The 19399-nt window shown below is 54.7% G+C and overlaps 1 protein-coding gene across 1 annotated transcript; it reads left to right on the forward strand.

The window, feature by feature from the left end:
• Window positions 1–17229: 17229 nt before the first annotated feature.
• On the forward strand, window positions 17230–18171 carry LOC141727778 (olfactory receptor 14C36-like). Its single transcript, XM_074534064.1, has one exon. It carries the CDS (start codon window positions 17230–17232, stop codon window positions 18169–18171), a length of 942 nt encoding a protein of 313 aa, XP_074390165.1.
• Window positions 18172–19399: the final 1228 nt, after the last annotated feature.

The raw sequence follows: 19399 nt of genomic DNA on the forward strand, positions 1-19399 counted from the left end.
CATCTCTGTAGGGCCTTGATGCAGGAGTCCAATGCCTGATCAGGATCTCCTTTGATGGGTCCTACAATTGAATGCTGTGTTAGAGGCACCAATTGTCTACACCTAGCAGAAGCTATGTATGACTTACTTTGAGCTTTAACTCTTTTCACAATACACTGTACCTCCCACCGGTAGTAGGCCAAGATTTTCTGCTCAGGAGACTAGTAAAGATCTACAGCCAGAGCCGTACCTAGCCCCGTCTGTCTCCTTAGTTCCCTCTGCCAGTCTTCCCCCCATGTGTAGTCATGCTTGCAGGTGTTACACCATAAGCCCCAGATCCCAGACTGTTCTAACCAAAAGGTTCTACCACAACCCCCACAATATAGAGCTCCCCACGCAGCACAACAGGGGCTGCAACACTCAAGGCAGCGCTCCCTCGCTGGTGCTTTTATGTGGAAGGTCGATAGTGCTTCAATAGTGTCAGTGTCAATCAGTTCCTTGGCCATCCGGTAGTGGCGTGTCACTGCTCTGTCCACCGCTTTCTAAAGTCCCTTCAATTGCAGTAATAAGGGTCGTAAGATCAGCGGCAGCTTCTTCTTCAGACGCTCCCTGTCCCCCTCCGTAAGATTGTCCACCAGATGCTGCATCAAAGACAGGTTTAGTCCACTTGGCAGGCACCCACAAAGGCCCTGTTGGTGAGGAAACACAAAGATAATCCCCGACTCCAATATAGCACTTTTGCGGGCTTTTCCCATATCCCTGTGCTTGAGTTCTTATATTTCACCCAGATTTCTGTTTCCTTACCAGTTTCCTGACTTGACCTTGGGTGATGTTTAACTGCAGGGGGGCCATCGTCCTCCCCAAAAATACATAAATGATTGATCACATATAAAACTTTAGCCAGGCATGCTTGTGGGGCCTTTAAATCCTGGTGTTTGTCAATATATTGTTTGAGGGTACCATTTGCTCTTTCTACTACTGCCTGTCCTGTGGGGGAGTGCGGAATACCTGTCCCATGCTTGACAGACCATTGGTCCAAAAATTTTTGGACCCTAGCACTTGTGTAAGCCGGACCATTATCCGTTTTGATACCTTTTGGGACTCCCATGACAGCAAAGCAGCTCAATAAGTGCCTGATCATGTGTATCGCTTTCTCTCCTCCCTGTGCTGTAGCCCATATGTAGGGGCTATATGTATCTATGGTGACATGCACATATTTGAGCCTACCAAACCTGGCTACATGCGTGACATCCATTTGCCTTTTCTCATTCATTTCTAAACCTCGAGGATTAACTCCGCAGCCCAGGCCTATTCCCCCATTATGATAACTGCATATTGGACAAGCCCTGACAATGGCCTTGGCTTCTGACAAGCCCAGATCAAAGCTCCTCGCCAACCCTTTCACATTTTGATGGTACCTACTATGGGCTTCTCTTGCCAATGTATGCTTATCAACAGGACAAGAGTTATCAATGGGTAAGGTAACCAATTTATCTGCACGCTCCCTTCCCCTAGACCTTCAGACCGCTTATGACTCCTGATATGGATTACAGAGCACACTGCACTTCTATCCCAGAGAGCTTTCCTTAATTGAACCAGGAACTCATACAGCCGTTTGTTATTCACTTCCTTAATTGCTGCTCCTTCTATACATCTGGCTACTCCAGCGACATACATGGAGTCTGTGACCACATTCAAGGGCTCATGCAGATTGGACATTGCCCATACTACTGCTAACAATTCTAAGGTTTGTAGGCTGTCTGCAGGGTCTGCTATAAGAAGTTGATGCCTCCATTGTCTTTTTTTTTTGCCAAGTGACAGCAGCACGTCTTGATTTCTTCCCTGCGTCTGTGAAGGCTGTGGTGGCTCCTTCTATGGGGCGCTCTCTTCTCAGCGGCTGAGTGATCCAGTCCCATTCTGTCATCCATTGCAGGACCCTGGGCACTAACTTGCTTGTCTCCACCTTTGCAGATGATGTCAATAATGCTTCCTGTAAGTCCACTGAATTAACCAGGTACCAGTCCAGCGTCTCTTTTTTCATGGGTATCCTAATGGTGGCAGGTTCTCAACCGTCCACTTCAGTAATTCTGAGACGGCCTTTTTTGATCAGCGCAGCCAATTGTTCAATTTTTGAAAATATTGTTCTCTTATGTTGTAATGGTGGTGACAGCCATTCCAATACCCGTATCTCCACTGTTTTGTTTTCATATTGGGAGAGAGCGCCAAGCAGGTGACAAGGACTATTCCAAATGGTGAGGTCAACAGGGCAATCTAGCTGTCGACGAGACACATACCCTTGTCATACACAATTACTGATTTGCTGTAGGGCAGCATGGTGTTCCTCTGTGAGGCATACAGGGGTAGTGGGGTCAGTGCCCTTTAACAAGGGTCGCAGGGTCTCCAACAAGTGATTTGGTACTCCCACTATGGGTTTTAGCCACTGTAAGTCTCCTAGCAACTTTTGAGCATCATGTAGAGTCTTAATGTCCAAGTGCAGTTCTAATTTTTGGGGCACCACTGTTTGGTCCATTAGAGTCCCTCCCAAATACTTCCATGGTTTCGTGGTCTGAATTTTCTCTGTGGCAATAACAAGTGAGGCTGCTGCAAGAGTGTCTTTGATGCTGTCAACTTGCAAAGGGGAAAATGGCTGTTGCTGCGTGAACAAAATATCATCCATGTAATGATATATTATGATAGCTGGCCACTGCTGCCGTAATGGCTGTAATGCAGCATCAACATAAAGCTGGCACAACGTGGGCGAGTTGCGCATTCCCTGTGGCAATGTCGTCCACTCAAATCTATTGTCTGGTTCCCCACGATTTATTGCTGGTAGGGTAAAGGCAAACATCTTCATGTCATCGGGATGCAGTCCAATAGTGAAGAAACAGTCCTTTAAATCGATGATTAAAAGTGGCCAATCTTGAGGGATCATGGCTGGGTTCGGAAGACCAGGTTGCAAGGCCCCCATCGGTTCCATCTGGTCATTCACAGCTCGTAGATCGTGTACCAGGCGGTATTTCCCTGACTTCTTCTTGATCACAAAAATGGGTGTGTTCAAGGGACTCGTTGAGAGTTGTAAATGCCCCTGCTCATATTGCTCCTTCACCAATTCATGGGCATGTATAAGGCTCTCCCCTTTCCAGGGCCATTGCTTAACCATCACCGGTGTATCTGTTTTCCAGGTGAGGGGAATGGGGAAAGTCCAAGCAATGGCAATTACCCCAAAGGGTGTTGATTGGTCAACACCACCCCCAGCTGTGTTAAAACATCCCTGCCAATCAGGCAAGAGACTGTAGGGGGCAACTGAACGACTGAAAACACAACAGACACTTGTTGCCCATCAATCCGCATTGATAGAGGTGGTGTTATGCTTGCCAAAGTAAGTCCTCCTACTCCCGTGAGCATGTTTGTTGATGGGAGCAGGGGCCAATGCTGTGGCCATGCGTCTGGCGATATGATGCTAGTGTCTACTCCTGTGTCCAATAATCCATAAAGGGTTATGCTCTGGTGTCCATGGGTAATTTCAACTCTTTGTTTTGGCCTCTCTTGAAGATTTACAGTCAGGAGTGTAATACCAGTAGAGCCAAAACCCTTTCCATCACGCTTCTGTCCAGTAAGCGATGGAATACTCGATGTCATCTGTGGTAGTGGTACCAATTGTGCGATGCGTTGTCCTTTGGTTATCTTTATCGGGGGATAAGGGGTGTAAGCCATGATTTGTATTTCTCCGGTATAGTCCGCATCTATGACCCCAGGTAATACAAATAGTCCCAGCATAGATGTTGAAGAGCATCCGAGCAATAAGGCTCCACATTTTTGTCCTTGTAGCGTGAAAGGGCCGTTTACTCCAGTTGGTATCCTTTCCGGGCGATTTGTCATTAATGTGACATCTACTGCTGCTGATATGTCCAAGCCGAGGCTCCCTGCTGTTGCTGGCTGCAGACAGGAGGTGGCGCTGATGTCACGGCTGCAACTTGTGTCTGGGCGCGGCCAGCCTGTGCGCTCCGCCGTCTGTTTCCCGATCGGCGCCGGCAAGCCGTAGTGTTGTGGGAGCTGGATAGGCAGTTTTGGCACCAAAAGCCAGTCGCTCTGCATTATCGGCGCATGTGTCCCCCACTGCCGCATCGGTAACATCTGGGGTATGTCTTTGAGCCTCCCTGCGTGACTGCCATTGAGCCGTTTCAGAGAGGAGCAAGAGCGGCTAGAGCTTGGTTTTGAGCAGATTCTGCTTGCTTTTGCAGCCCTACTCCTAATTCCTTTATTGCATCTACTAAAAATACTTGAGAGGCTGCTGGCTGTAATGCCATTCGTTCTAATGCTTCCTCAATGGTCCAATTTGCTCCCAGAGTGGCTAGCACCCTTTGCGTGGCCGGATTGCTATTCTGTAAAGCACACTGCTTCAATAGCGCCCCCTTCATGTATTCTGATTTACCGGCCCGGTCTATAGCCGCGGCTGCTTTGTCAATAAAACTCCCGAACGATTCCTCTCTCCCTTGTTTTATGCTCATGTACGCCGGCAGCCCTCCTGGCTCTTTAACCCTTTCTATGGCCGCACGTACCAACCGCATGGCTTCTCTGAGCTTATCTGGTCCTGATATCAACTGTACCTCTGTGCGCAGGTATGCCCCTAAGCCCATCAACTCATCCACCGTCACCCCCTGCAGTGGGTCCCCCTGAGCTCTCTGTGTCCCGACCGACTCGTTAACTAAAGCCTGCCAATGTGCATGAAACAACAATTGCTGTTGCTGAGTGAATATTAGCTGCACTATTCCCCTTAAATCATTCGGGCACAAAATTTGCGTGTCAAAGAGGTAATCCAGCATTTGCCTAACAGGTTCGCTTTTCACCCCAAACTGGCTGACTGTGGACCGCAACTGAGATAACAACTTCCAGTCTAATGGGGTATACTCCGCCAAATTCTGTGTATGGTTCCCCTGAGCATCATATTGTGGCGTGTATGTGACCGGGCAAGCTAGAGCGGTAGCTGCCTCCATTGCCTCATTATCCCCCATTTGCATTGCCTCCCTTGCCAGAGCGGCCCAGGCCTCCCTCCTTTGTTTGGCCATCTCCCACCATGGGTCACTGAGTGGTTCTGGTTTATGACCTGGCTCTGCGAGACTTCTGCGCTGTTGGCGCCTCTGCGCAGGCTGTTTGGGTGGGGTAGGTGGCAGGCTCGGCTCGCGCTCTCGGTGGGGGGGCGGCACGCTCAGTCCGCGTTCCCTGTGGGGGGGCAGCGGGCTCGGCTCGCGCTCTCGGTTTCTGCAGGGGGGCCGCGGGCTCCACTCGCGCTCTCCGCCAGGGGGCGGTGGGCTCCGCTCTCTCCCCCTACGGGGAGGCGGCGGGCTTCGCTCGTGCCCCCCTCTCCCTCTAGCCCCCAGCTCGTCCTCCTCCTCCTCTGACAGAGGAGGTGCAGACGGCCCCGCCGCGCCTGCAACCTGATCTGGCATTCCACCCTGTTATGAATCCAATGGTATTAACACCTTGTTTACCGAAGGCGCGAGAGGGTCGTCCTCACAACCATAGCCTATATTCTTCTTATGAGCTTGTGTCGCCGTTTCTGCCGCCTTACGCTCAGAAACATGTTGCAGTAATGAGTTATGTACTACACGCCATAGCTTGCCCAATTTCTTTGCTGTTTTATCATCTTCTAACACCGCCTCCCACAGTATATCCCGAAACTTTCTCCATTCAGCAAGTTCATGAACTGTGTGTGGGTTGAGAAACACTCCTCTAGCATAACCATAGGCTAGCAACCCTGGGAGTTCCTTTTTTAAATCTATACATTTTACTCCTCGCCTTTCTAAATACGCGGCAAAGAGTTGCTATGCGGCTTGCCTATCCACACCTCTTATTAATTTTTCGTGAGTGCTCTAGCAGCTTTCCAGGCTCCGGCCGCACGTGGGTGGCTTGAGTCACCGATGTGAACCCCAAGGGTGCTTCAAAGGTCCGGCACCGTCTCGGCTGCGAACGAGACCCAGCTCCAACTGCCTTGACCGTGGCGTGCTCTTTTCCCTTTTTCTTTTATTTCGAGAAGAGGGGTTCAACGTTCGAGGTCACCATGTGTCATAGGAAGGAGACCAGGACACCAGTTGGTTCATCATGGCCCGCTTTATTGAAAAAGTACCAAACACTTATACAACAAATAATAAGCTTATGAATATTCTGTAAGCCAAGCAATCTATTGGTTAAACTATAGCATTAACTCATCCACATTCCTTTGAGACTACGTTCTCTATCTCTCCTGCCTCACTGTCCATTTCTTTATCATGTTTTGAGAGAATCAAGGACACATTATCTCACACCTGCAAGATTTGGAACTAACTATGGTCTTGTACTTTTCCATTCTCTATCCTGCTACAGACGCAAAAAAGGCCTCTGCCTGTCTCTGCCCTAGTTAGGACATCTTTCCCAAATTAATTCGGCTGTGTCCTCTCTCCTCAAGCCACTCTTTGAAAAACTCTCCACACTCGGGACCCCGCCGCTGGTCACAGCAGCCCCTGCCTGGCTCCTGCCTGCCCACACCGCGGGCATCCACGGCTGCTCCTTGCCATGGAGCTCAGCCAGCGCTGCTGCTGGCTGGGCTTTGCTGCTGCTGCCACCCAGACACTGGCTTTCAGTTCCATCTCTTTATTGCAATAGAAGAAGGGGTCATCAGCCACTTGTGCAGAGGTGGGTCAATGTCTGTGTTGTTTAGAGAGCATGGCCAGGGGGCTCGGGGGCAGAGGAAATGACATGCTGGACTCAGGAGGGGCTGGAGGGTGCTGGGCTGCTCCTGGTTGTGAGAGTCTATCCGAAAATCTTTCATTTTTTGCCTCACAATTGTCATGAGAAAAGACCACTAAAGGTTAAAAACTCTTGAGCCAGATGGGAGAGAAAGTCTCATGCTTATTGAGTGTGTTCACATGTGGTGTTTGCAGAACATGCCATGCTGTATTCGAAAGGGGCATGCTGCTGTTTTCTGAACAATGTTTTCTGTACTTTCTCCTTACCTCCTGACTTGGCTGGTCTGAGCTCTGGGGTGGCTCCCCCCTCCAAGAGAAGACCCCTCTTGCCTGCCTGCAACCACCATGACAGACAAACAGAGATGCGAATCCTCTCATAAAGGAGCCAAGACAAGACAAGAAACCTCCTTGGCACCCTGCTGGCACCCCCTTCCAGAGGGGACTCACCATCCCCCCCCCTGCTCGGGGAGGGGGGGAAAAACTGCCCAGAATAAACGTACCTGTGAGCATTCGGCCATGAAAACAATGGAATAACCTCTCCCCCTCCTCCTCTTCCTATTCTTTTCCCCTCCATGGAAACCTAATTTTGGCTGCCCTTCCCTCAACGAAAAATGGTATATTTTTGGGGTGCAATCCGACCGTCCTCTGAGATCTTCCTGAGACGTGCACCAGTGAGTTTTGACGGCTGGACCCCCGAAGGACAACAACAACTCTCCCTTCCCTTGTCTTACCCTTTTCTTCCCCAGATTCCCTAAACAAATGCATATTCAGTTGTGGTTATTATCAATACAATTGCATTTTGTTGATTTGTTACTGCAAAGCCCCTGTGCCTTGTTGGTTATTTTTGCACCAAAAAATCATCCGTCACCCGTTCATTCGGGCGGACCTTGACAACAGCGCGCTCGTTCGTATCCCACCCGGAGTTTTTCCGAGCCCTTGTTCCTGCAGCTGAGCTCGAGGCCAGACCACAGGACTTGCTGACCCGTGGTCTCCCTGAGGCTTCTCTTCTGCAGGTGCCCTCCTGGCCAGACCACAATCCTTGACGGGAGTCTCCTGTCCTTGTGGCAGGAGCCCTTGAGACCGAGTGCAGGACTTGCTGTCCTGCAGCCTTCCTGAGGCTTCTCTCTTGAAGGTGCCTTCCAGGCACAACTGCAGCACTTGGTGACTTGGAGCTTTTCCAGGGCATCCCTCCTGCAAGTTGCCACAAATCCAGTCAAAGAAATGGAGCAGAGACCCCCAATAGTGCCCAAGATGGCCTGGGTGGAGGAGGAGGAAGAAGGCCATGGAGCTGCCCCATCACAGGAGACTGAGGAGGTGGTGCCGTTCCATCCATCGCAGGAGGGTGAGTGGCAGAGCCTGACTGTGGGACTGGTGCCTGCAGCCAGCTTGGCGCCATGCCATGCCATGCCATGCCATGCCATGCCATGCCATGCCATGCCATGCCATGCCACGCCACGCCATGCCACGCCACGCCATGCTATCCCCTGGTGACATGCCCACGGACAGGACGGAAGAGGAGCCGGGCAGACACCCCGCAGGGGCCGTGCTCCATCCCCTGGGGCATCCCGGGGCTCTCTCTGCCTGGGGAGCGCAGGGCTGGGCTGTGTTCTCCGGCCTCTCCCGCAGCCCCTCAGCTCTGGCTGCGCTCGCTCTTTGCCAGATGCAGCCCTGGAGCGCACACAAGAGCAGGAATGCAGCCGTGGCCGCTTCTGCAGAACAGCCCAGGTACCTGCAGCCACCCCCACCTGGGCTGGGCCTGCTGTCCCTGCTCAGCCCAGCACCGTGTGTGCAGCACTCCACGAAAGATCCTCGGCTTCCTGCCCTTCTCCTACAGTTTGTCTGCAAATTCATAAAGAGAATGCAGGAGGAAGCTTGCTGCCCTCTCGCAGCCACAGCTGCCAGGACGGTGCCCATGCCCTGTGCTGCTGCCTGGGCCCAGCCCTGTGCAGCTCCGGGCTCCTGCCGGCCGGCTCCCTGTCACTGCCCTGTGCCTTTCAGGTCCTCGAGTGCCTGGACTTGAGGGAATGCAGTGACAGTGTTCTGGAGATCCTGGCACAGAACCTGCAGAACGAGCACATGGCCAGGCGTTACTTGGCACTCCGAGGCCTCGTAGTGCGGGGCAAGAATCCCTTGATGGTGAGAAGGGGGCAGTGGCTGAAGCCGTGCAGGCAGCGTGGGGCTGGGCAATGCAGTCGCTTGGCCTTGTCTGGGCTTCGGGCGCTGGGGTAGCTGCTCCCAGCTCTCCTGCCTCCCGCTCCAGCTGCCCGAGTGCTTCGCAACAGGTCTTTGGCCTCCGGGCCCTGCGGCAGCAGGGTGGCCTTTCACAAACTTCTGTTCCACACAGGCTGAAAAAATGTGGAGCCTGACTGAAAGTCTTGTCGAGTTCCTGTGGGATGCAGATGGAGAGATGGTTAGCATGACATTCATGCTACTCAGCTTTATCATCTTGGACAATGACATGCTGATGCCCAACCCCATCACACTGCAGCTGCTTGAGGCGCTAACTGCCACTCTTTGACCACGTAAGGCTCACTGCTCCCATCCACTGCCACTGGGTGCTGTCCGGACACTTAGTGCCCTGTGAATTTGCAGGCCTGTGCCAGGCTGAGCCCTGTGCAGCCGATGCTGAGGTCTTTATTTCTTCCTTCCATACAGAACCACAGCCAGGTGCAGCTGCTCTCCATACTGCTCTTCCGAACACTGGTGACTCTTCCAGAAAGGGAAAAGGAAAAAAAGGCCCTGAAGACACCTCTTTGCCAGAGCCTGCTGCCCCTCTTTTTCCACTGCCATGATGAGAAGCGGCTTGTGGCACAGGTGAGGACTTGTGGGCTACTGCTGTTCCCCTGGCAGGGGGCTCGGCTGCCTCCTGCTCTGGCACCTGCCGAGCTGCAGCCTCCTCCAGGCCTTGGCACAGGGACGCACGTCCTGCACCCTGCGCTGTGGGGCCATCTCCAAGTCTCTGCTGCTCCCCAGGTTTCTCAGGAAACGCTGCTTTCTGTGGCCGAGCTCTTAAAAAAAAAGGGATCTTGAAAGACTGGTGAAGAGGCAGAATCTGTGGAAGTTCAGCGAGTGCCTGGTAAGAAGGGCCTGCAAGCCCCAGCGTCAGCCCGGAGAAGCCCCCTGAGCGCAGTGCTCAGTGTGCAGGCCGGGTAGCTGTGCCCCTGCCCGGTGCTGCACCCAGAGGCCGCGGGGTCTCTTCCCCTAGCTCATGATGGAGCCCCGGCCCGGCGGGGCTGCGGGACGGGCCGGCACCGCGGCTCCCCGGGCAGCAGCCGGCCCTCTGCCCCCTCCCCTCGGGAGCCCGGCGCCGGCCGCTGCTGGCCGCGCCTCAGGGCTGTGCGGGCAGGGGAGGCCGGGGCCGGGCGCAGGCAGCGCCCGGCCCAGGGGCTGAGCCCGCGCCAACCCTTCCCTCCTGCCGCTCTCTGCAGCTGGCAGAGGACAGGAGCAGAGCGGCCGAGCATCTGCACCGGGCCCTGCCCTACCTGCAGAGCCCACAGGAGCCCCTGCGAGCGGCAGCCATCAGATTCATGGGTAAGCCACGAGCCCGGGCTCCCTCCCCGGCCCGGCCCGCCGCAGCTCAGCCCCGGCCCCGCCTGCTACCCCGGCAGCGCCAGCCGGGCCCGGCGCCGTGGAGCCCCGCCTGGCCTGGGCATTGCTGCTGCCGCCCTCTGGCAGCCGTGCCCTGGGGCGGCAGCGTGCGGCAAGGGCCAGGCTGAGCCCTGCCGGGCCAGCAGCCCGTGTGGCCACAGCGCCGGCAGCGCCGCTGGCAGGGAGCTGTGCCGCTGGGGCCGTGACAGGCTCTGTGTTCACAGGCATGGCCGGGCGGCGCCTGAGGGGGAAGTAGGAAGAGCTCCGGCTCATCTGCAACGGTGAGTGAGGGCAGCGGGCTGACAGCGGGGGCTGCCGGGGGAGCTGCAAGCCCTGCCCCGGCTGCGGAGACCTCTGCTCCCTGTGCGGATGAGGGGCAGCGTGGGCAGAGCACACACAGATTTCAGGGCCACCTGGGCGATTCGTGGCCAGCAGCTTCGGGCTGCTCCCGTTGGTCCCTGCTCCCTCCTGGCCATGGCTAGAGCCGGCTGGGATGGCCCGGGCAGGGGGATCTCCTCGGCTCCTCGCAGATCCGGGATCTGACCATGGCTCTGTTCCTTTCTCTTTCAGCCCTTGAACACCTGACAGAGGACACCAGCAGTGCGGTGTCAGACGTCGCACGTCAAACATTGTATGTCCTCCAGGCACTGCAGAGTGAGCGATATTCCGTCTTCCAGACGGTGCAAGATCATCTCCGCTGGGCATGGAGGACACGGCCTCGTCTGTCGGGGCTCAGCTGGCTGCGCTGCTGGAGCTCTGCAGAGAGCTGATGCCTCTGTCTGCTGAGGCCACCTTAAACAGGGGAATTTCCCATTTCTTTAAGATTGTTCTTTTCTTCTTCTTGTTTTTCATTTAGTGTATAAATATAGAGTGTGTTATAACATACAGACTCCCAGGAGCTTTCTTTTGCTGCCCAGGGTCTGCAGGGCATAGGGGAAGAGGAGGAGAAGGGTGCCTGGGCTCAGCAAGATGCCCAGGCGTGCAGCGTTGCAGGGGAAATGCCAGAAGCCCCTTGGCCTGTGGTGGTTCTGCTGAAGCCTTTGTGCTGGTGACAGAGCAAGTGGACAGGGGCCGGAGCTGTGGGGATCCCTGCCAGAGCAGTGCCTGGAGATGGCCACAAGCCCTGTGCCAGGCAGGAAGTGCAATCCGTGTCCTCCTGCCCGTGTGCTGCCGGCTGCCTTGCTGAGGGCTCCCAGGTGCCTCTGGATGGGGCTGCTCTGGAGCTGCTGTGGGGCTGCGGCGCTGCTGCCGGGCAGCTTGGCCGGGCTGGGGCAGAGCCTGAGGGGCTGGGGCGCTGGCAAGCCCTGGGCAATGGGCTGCCAGAGGCCACAAGCAGCCCCCCGGCAGTTGCCCACCTTGTTACTGCAAGAGTTGACTTGCAAGACGGATCCTGGGCACTGTGGAACTAACAGCATTGGTGTTGTTGGAAACCCAAATGCAGGGAAATCTCAGAGCTTTGGTCTTGTCAGCAAAGCTTTGAATTAAACCCAGGATTTCATGGGAGACCTTGGAAAGGGCTTCCAAACTTAGGTGCTAGAAGCAAGAATGTGCATTTCTAGTTTATTATAGCAGAGACACGGGGAAGAAGGTTGAAGTGGAGGAAAGTTTAGAGTTTTAGGGCTGAAGATCTAGAAAAAAGTTACAATGGTAAACAAGAAGCTTAGGATGCAGTGCTGTAGGTTTGTGTGTCATAACATGATTGGCTAAGGAAGCTTACACTGTAGCATGAGTCCCTAAGACAAAATATTGAAGGATTGGCTGCAAAACATAAATATCCTGGTTGGCAGTGTCTTCTTGGCCAAGAAATCCTACAAAGCTCTTGTAACTACAAGTCTTGCAGCCTTGTGAGCCATGCAGTGCAGATGTGAGCCAAACTCACCCTTCCTGTCTATGTAGAAGAGAAGAAAAGGCAATGGCATCATCTAAAACACTCCGAGGTCTGTTCTCTAGCTCATTCCAAACTCCCTCGAATCCCCCAAAGTGGGATTCAGCTACAGAGAGATGACAGGGACTCTTAGTGCTGGCTCTTTGACTCCACAGCAGCTGCTTTAGAATCTTTCACATGAGCCTGTGCAGTTATGTGCCAGAAATGTATCATTGGAAGAAACTTTCCCAAGTGACTTGCATGGAGGTCTGCTTGAAGGGTATTTGAGGAAAAAGGCTCCCAGCAGAGGTCTGGGCTTTGGCCTGGCTGTGTCCCCTGCTGGTTGTGAAGTGTGCCATCAGCTGCAGGGCTTTCTGGGCCAAAAAATATCATCAAGTCCCTGGGACTTGCTCTTTTAGGCCTCTAAGAGCTGGACCCAATTTCAGGGCACATTTGGAGACCTCATCTATGGGTGGATGGACCACCTAGGATTTTCCCAATTGCTGGGAATGGTTCTCCAGGTCCCTGGTGTAAAACGGGGCTTCCCAGCAACTGTGCATCTGCAAGATGATAAACAATTGTCTTGGTTTAAGAGAGGTGTCTGCCAATGAAGGCAGAAGGCTTCTCTGAAATGGAAAATGTAAATCCCCTCCCTTCAAATGATTCTCATTTAGAAATTCAAATGCGCTCAGGGAAAGATATGGGGATAGGACTGAACCCGCAGAACAGAGCAGCTTTTGCTGATGGTCTGAGCCCTTCCTAAGATCCTGTTGGGCTGTCTTAGACACCTGGGGCCAGGGATTCCTTCCAAGCTGGGCCACTTTGGCTGGGCTGGGGGCGGCCCCAGGGCAGAAGGCAGTGTGAGCAAGGGCCCTGGGTGGCATGCTGCAGCACGGTCTCTGTGCCATGGAACGGAACCCGGTGACCAAGGGCCTTTTGTGACACGTGGGAAATAGAAGCTTGCCCGGCTGCTGGAAACACACAACAGGGCAGAACGGGACAGAGCAGTGCTGTGAAGAGCCCCCGCACAGCGCACTCGTTCCTGTCTGACCCGGAGCCTTTCCTAGGCTTTTTTCCTGCAGCTGAGCTCGAGGTCAGACCACAGGACTTGGTGACCCGTAGCCTTCCCGAGGCTTCTCTTCTGCAGGTGCCCGCACAAAACCAGTCATTATCATGGAGCAGAGACCCCTGAATGCCCAAGGTGGCCTGGGGGGAAGAGGAGGAAGAAGGCCCTGGAGCTGCCCCAGCACATCAAACCAAAGCGGTGGTGCCGTTTGAGCTGCCACAGGAGGGTGAGTGGCAGAGCGGGCCCACAGGGTTGGTGCCCGCAGCCAACTTGGCACCATTCCATCCCACCCCATTTTATCCCATCCCACCCAATCCCATCCCATCCCATGGACAGGACAGAAGAGAGGCAGGGCAGACACCCCGCAGGGGCCGTGCTCCATCCCCTGGGGCATCCCAGGGCTCTCCCTGCCTGGGGAGCGCAGGGCTGGGCTGTGTTCTCCGGCCTCTCCCGCAGCCCCTCAGCTCTGGCTGCGCTCGCTCTTTGCCAGGTGCAGCCCTGCAGCGCACACAAGAGCAGGACCCCGCCCGTGGCCTCTTCCGCAGAACAGCCCAGGTACCTGCAGCCATCCCCACCTGGGCTGGGCCTGCTGGCACCGCGCTTGGAGCATTCCCTGCAACATCCCTGGCTTCTTGCCCTTCTCCTACAGCTGGTCTGCCAATTCATCAAGAAAATTTGGGCAGAAGAGACCAGCACCATGGGCACTGGGCTCAGAGCATATTCCCACATCTTCCAAACCAAGACCACTGCTTGCGGTGTCACTAGGCGTCATGTAAACAAAGATCTGTTTGGATACTATGGGGGCTTATGGAACCAAGGGACAATTGTGGTGCTGCAGGGCACCAAGGAGGTCTGGTTGGCTTGGCCTGACTGGTCCAGCTGACCTTGCTTGTTGAAGGTTGCTTCTCATCTGCCCTTAAAACTCTGGAGTTCCGTGCTTTCCTTCCTGTGGGAAAGAACTCTCCTTTTCCTCCAGGTGTTCATGGACCAAATTAGGATTTTACCTCTATATTTGATTAAATCCAAATATTCTTTCTATATAAAACCTGCCAAAACAGACTCCTCTGGATGGCCTTGGCATCTTGGGGGCCACCTCTCATCTGCCTTCAAAACACTGGAGGGATGTACTTTTCTTTCCATTGAAAAAAACATCTTTCGATGCAGGCATCTCTTGCCAAAACTGGGAATCTGCCTCCAAAATTCCTTATATCCAAGGATAGCTCCCAGACAAAAGCTGCCAGGACTGTCTAGGTTCCCTTGGCTTCTTGAGGGCCAGCTCTCACCTGCCTGTGAAATACTTGGGCTCTGTACTTTCCTTCCTATGGAAAAGAACTGTCCTTCTTGTCCAGGTGCTCATGGAAAAAACTAGGATTTGGCGTCCCAAACTCTGTCTATCCAAGGATTGCTCCCAGACAAAAGCTCTGAAGACAAACAGGTCTGGCCGGCCTTGGCCTCCTTGAGGCTGCCTCTGATCAGCCTTCAAAACTCTGGGGCTCTGTGGTTTCCTTCCTGTAGAAAAGAACCGTCCTTCTTGTCCAGGCACCTCAGTGCATCATGGCCTCAAGCACACGAGCACTGTAAAGGGACAGAGGAGCTCTGTGCTCAGTGGGGTGGAGACTGAGGACAGCAGAGGTGAGCCCTGGGAGGGATTGAAGGGAGGTTTCAGAGACGGTGGATATTTTTAATATAATAGTAAACAGGGAGAAAAATGGAAAAACTTAATGTAAATTGCCACTGAGGAGATCAGAACTGGGCAGAAGGACAAAGGAATTTCCCTCCCAGGGCAGGGCTGTGGTGCAACACATCCCCCAGAAGGAGCCTGGAGCAGCCCAAGGCTTTGTGTTGGCAGGAAGAGGCAGGCAGGAGGCAGAGCTGTCAGCAAAGGAAGGGCCCAGCCAGGTGGGGCAGCCGGGGGATGCCGACAGCCTGCAGGGACAGAGGCGCAGGGCAGGGACACCGTGGGACAGCCTGGGCTGCACAGGGCACAGGGATGGGCAGCAGCTGCAAGACAGCCCTGCCAGAGCCACCTTGGGCAGAACTTTGGCCATGGCTGCTGGGCCTGGGCCTGAGGCAGGAGCAGGAGACAAGTGACCCTTGCAGGCCTGGGGCCTCATTACCTCCTTGTCCCTGCTCAGCAGCCTGGCAGGGGCCGCCCCATGCTCCTGCCCTTGCCATTGCACATCCCCACATGCCAGTGCCCATCCCGGGAAGAGCCCTGAGTAAGGAGGGAGGGACAGGATCTGCCTGGCCAGGGGCTGGGGCTCAGGCCTTGGCCCTTTGCATGCCTAAAACACATCCAGCTTTGCTCAGCACCAGAGACACCTTTGCCTTGTTTGTGCCCAGCTGTCATCACTGCCTCCACTGTTCTGCACTAACTGGAACCTGGGGACACTTACTCAGTTGTGTCCCTCAGTGGGAACCATTAAAACTTCAAGGAGTTTCAGAGTTTCAATTTAATTTTGAGTTCTTAAGAAGTTTTTTGAGCACTCTCTCAGGGACTGAGTCTTATGTAAACAACACCAAATCCCCAAGAGGCTCATTAAAGTCCTTGTGCTGTGTCTGTGCTACTGAGCTTTAAAGGAACAGCTCTTCCCAGGGCCAGCTCCTCTCCCAGCCCAGCAGGGCTGAGAGCTCTGCCTGCAGGCACTGAGGGGACAGGAGCCAGGCAGAGACAGGCTGAAGGCAATCAGGATTGGGAAGACATTGAGCTGAGACTTCACTTGGGGAAAGATCTTCACAGCCCTGTGCATGGTGAGTGTGTGGGTGCAGGGCCATATCCCCTGTGCTCCTGGAGGGATCTCCTGAAGCCAGCACACCCCACAGTGTGGGGGATGTGTCAGGAGGACTCTCCCAGTTTCTCTGTGGCACAGGAGGAGGAGGAGGATGTGCTGCAGAGCGGGGGTGCCCTGGGCACCGTCAGAGGGACAGGGCAGGACGGCTCCTGCTGCCAGGGACGGTTCAGGGGCTGAAGCTGGGGCTGCAGCCAGGGCTGCCCAGGGCTGTCCTGCAGAGCAGCTCCTGCAGCCCTCAGGGCTCTTGGCCAGCCCAGGGCATGTGCCACCTGCCAGGGGCAGCTCTCAGCCTGCGTGGCAGCTCCCCATGGACACTGCAGGGGAGAAGTTGGAGGTGGAAGGAGCCACCCCCATCAGGGCAGATTCCTCCTGCTGTGGAGATGGAGCTGCATGGCCAGGGCTGCTCTCAGCTTTCTCCTAAAGGGAAGGGAAAGGGGCTGTCAGCTTTGGCTGTGTCACTGACACTCCTGCACTGTCACCCTGGGCATCAGCAGATGGGCTTCACATCTCCCTCTGAAAGTGCCTCCTCAGCCTCCTCTCACTACAGACAGCAGCAGCAGCTCCTTGGCTTGCAGCATCTCTGTTTGTCTGGCCTGCCCTTAGGGCCCTGCTGCCAGTGAGATGCCCCTGGGCAGTGCCCTGTGCTGGGAGGCCTCTGCAGGGCAGAGCTGAGCCCCCAAGGCTGGGCTGGGCTCTGGCAGCACTGGCAGGGACAAGGCTTGGATAGAGAGAAACAGCTCCCAGTAGGCACAACTCCAGGCAGCAGAGAGCCAGACCAACCCTTGGCATCCCTCCCTGTCCAGCTGCGTAGGGAAAGAGAGAAGGGCTTAGAGAAATTGACTTTTAAACTGGAGTCTTTTAAAACTCGACTAAATTTTTCAAGCTCAGTTTATGTTGGATCACCCTGAACTACAGGGAGGTAAAATGGGCAAAATGCACCTGTGTCGGGACCAGCAGGTCTGACTGCAATGGGGCTGAGGGAGCCCTGTTTTCCCTTTGGGCTTCCCCAGGGTTCAGGCTGAGAGCAGTGCTTAAGATGAATCAGTAACTCAGGAGCATAAACCCAAGCTCAAGAGTAAACATATTGAGTGAAGTTTCCCCACAGGTAGAGAAGTAGTTTTGAGGGAATTCCTAAAATAACCCTATAGGGTTGATTCCAAGAGCTTGGTCATCTTTTCAATGTCTTGTTTCTACAGTCCACAATGCCCAGAGTTAGGAATGTCAAACAGCAGCTCCATCAGGCACTTCCTCCTGCTGGCATTGGCAGACACGCGGCAGCTGCAGCTCCTGCACTTCTGCCTCTTGCTGGGCATCTCCCTGGCTGCCCTCCTGGGCAACGGCCTCATCATCAGCGCCGTAGCCTGCAGCCACCACCTGCACACGCCCATGTTCTTCTTCCTGCTCAACCTAGCCCTCAGTGACCTGGGCATGATCTGCACCACTGTCCCCAAAGCCATGCACAATTCCCTTTGGGACACCAGGGACATCTCCTACTCAGGATGCGCTGCACAGGTGTTTTTCTTTATCTTCTTCATTTCAGCAGAGTTTTCCCTCCTGACCATCATGTGCTACGACCGCTACGTGTCCATCTGCAAACCCCTGCACTACGGGACCCTCCTGGGCAGCAGAGCTTGTGCCCACATGGCAGCAGCTGCCTGGGCCAGTGGCTTGGTCTATGCTCTGCTGTATACAGCCAATACATTTTCCCTGCCCCTGTGCCATGGCAATGTCCTGGGCCAGTTCTTCTGTGATATCCCCCAGATCCTCAAGCTCTCCTGCTCACACTCCACCTTCCGAAATATTTGGATTTCATTGCTTGGTGTCTGTTTAAGTTTTGGTTGCTTTGTGTTCATTGTTTTCTCTTATGTGCAGATCTTCAGGGCTGTGCTGAGGATCCCCTCTGAGCAGGGACGGCACAAAGCCTTTTCAACCTGCCTCCCTCACCTGTCTGTGGTCTCCCTGTACCTCAGCAGTGCCTTTTTTGCCTACCTGAAGCCCCCCTCCATCTCCTTCCCACCCCTAGATCTGGCCCTGTCAGTTCTGTACTCCGTGGTGCCTCCAGTACTTAACCCCCTCATCTACAGCCTGAGGAACCAGGAGCTCAAGGCTGCAGTGTGGACACTGATGAGTGCACCATTTAGGAAACATTTAACTGGTTGACAATTTCTGCATATCTCCTGAAATAAAAGTGATCTTTGATACTACTTGTTGGATTGGTTATGTTTTTTATTCTGTTTTCATTTTTTTTAAATTCTCCCTAAACCAAGGCCATTTTTTCTGCAATTTCTTATTTTGTTTCTCCAGTCTTCACTAGGGCCTCAGACTGTGTCAATGAGGAGCTGGTCTCTTAGTGGCTTTAAAGGAGCTAAAGGATCTCCCAGCAGAGTTTTCACAGGAGATCCCCCTATTGTTGCCTTCTCAGGAGCAGCAGCAGCAATGTCTGTGTGCAGAGCTGGGGGCAGATCAGTGCTGGCCCAGCAGCTGTGCCCAGCAGCAGCAGCAGCACTTGGTGTTGCCAGTGCTGCTGCCGTGGCCCTGCCCGCTGCCCTGGTGGCCCTGGTGTTGCTGCAAGGCCTGAGTGCTCTCGGGGCCGGGCACAGCCCTGGGGGTGGCAGTGCCGGGGCTGCAGCAGGGACAGGCCATGGGCACTGCTGGGGCAGCGCTGACGCCTCAGCCCAGGGCCTGGGGGCTCCAGGCTCCTTGCCCAGGATCTCTCAAGAACACGGCCAGGCCAATGCTCAGCACAGAAAAGCCCTGTGAGCAGCCCCAGGCTGGCCGTGGGCAGGCTGGGGGCAAACAGCATGGCTGGGGCTCTGCAAGGGCCCTGGGGCAGACGGGAAGGAGCAGCAGAGCAGGGGCTGATCCATCCCCAGTTCTCTGCACAGCCCAGGGCAGCGTCCCAGAGCGTCCTGACGGAGCTGCCAACAACATCTTCCCTCTGCAGCCCTGGCCTCTCCCCCAGCTCACACAGGTGCCCCATCCTTGCAGGCACAGACACGGCAGCACTGGCTCAGCAGCCCCTGTTTGCATTGCACAGAGCAGGGGGAGCACCCCCATGCTGTTGGTGTGGGGACATGAACCTGAGGGAGCACAAATGCCATCAGCCCCTGGGGCCAGCAAGGATTGGGGGACACCAGGGAAACCACTCAGCTTTGTCCTGGCCTCTGCAGTCAGCCAGAAAGTTTGTTCCCATCAGCTGGGAGTTTCCTGTCCCACTGCGGACACTGTTGCTCAGAGCCAGGGCTGCCTGGCAGCCACTCCCAAACTACCCCGAGCATTTCCTTGGCTTCAGCTTTGCTTTCTTCCTCTTGCCTATTGCTGTCCCCTCCCCTTCAAACAGCCCATCCCTGCTTGCCCTTTCTCTCTGGCTCCACTCCCCATTGCAGTT

This window comes from Zonotrichia albicollis, unplaced genomic scaffold (assembly GCF_047830755.1).
Source record: "Zonotrichia albicollis isolate bZonAlb1 unplaced genomic scaffold, bZonAlb1.hap1 Scaffold_254, whole genome shotgun sequence".
NCBI lineage: Eukaryota > Metazoa > Chordata > Aves > Passeriformes > Passerellidae > Zonotrichia > Zonotrichia albicollis.

Bases quoted from the DNA above. Each gene is read 5' to 3' on its own strand.
- LOC141727778 (XM_074534064.1), top strand. From the start codon at position 17,230: ATGTCAAACAGCAGCTCCATCAGGCACTTCCTCCTGCTGGCATTGGCA.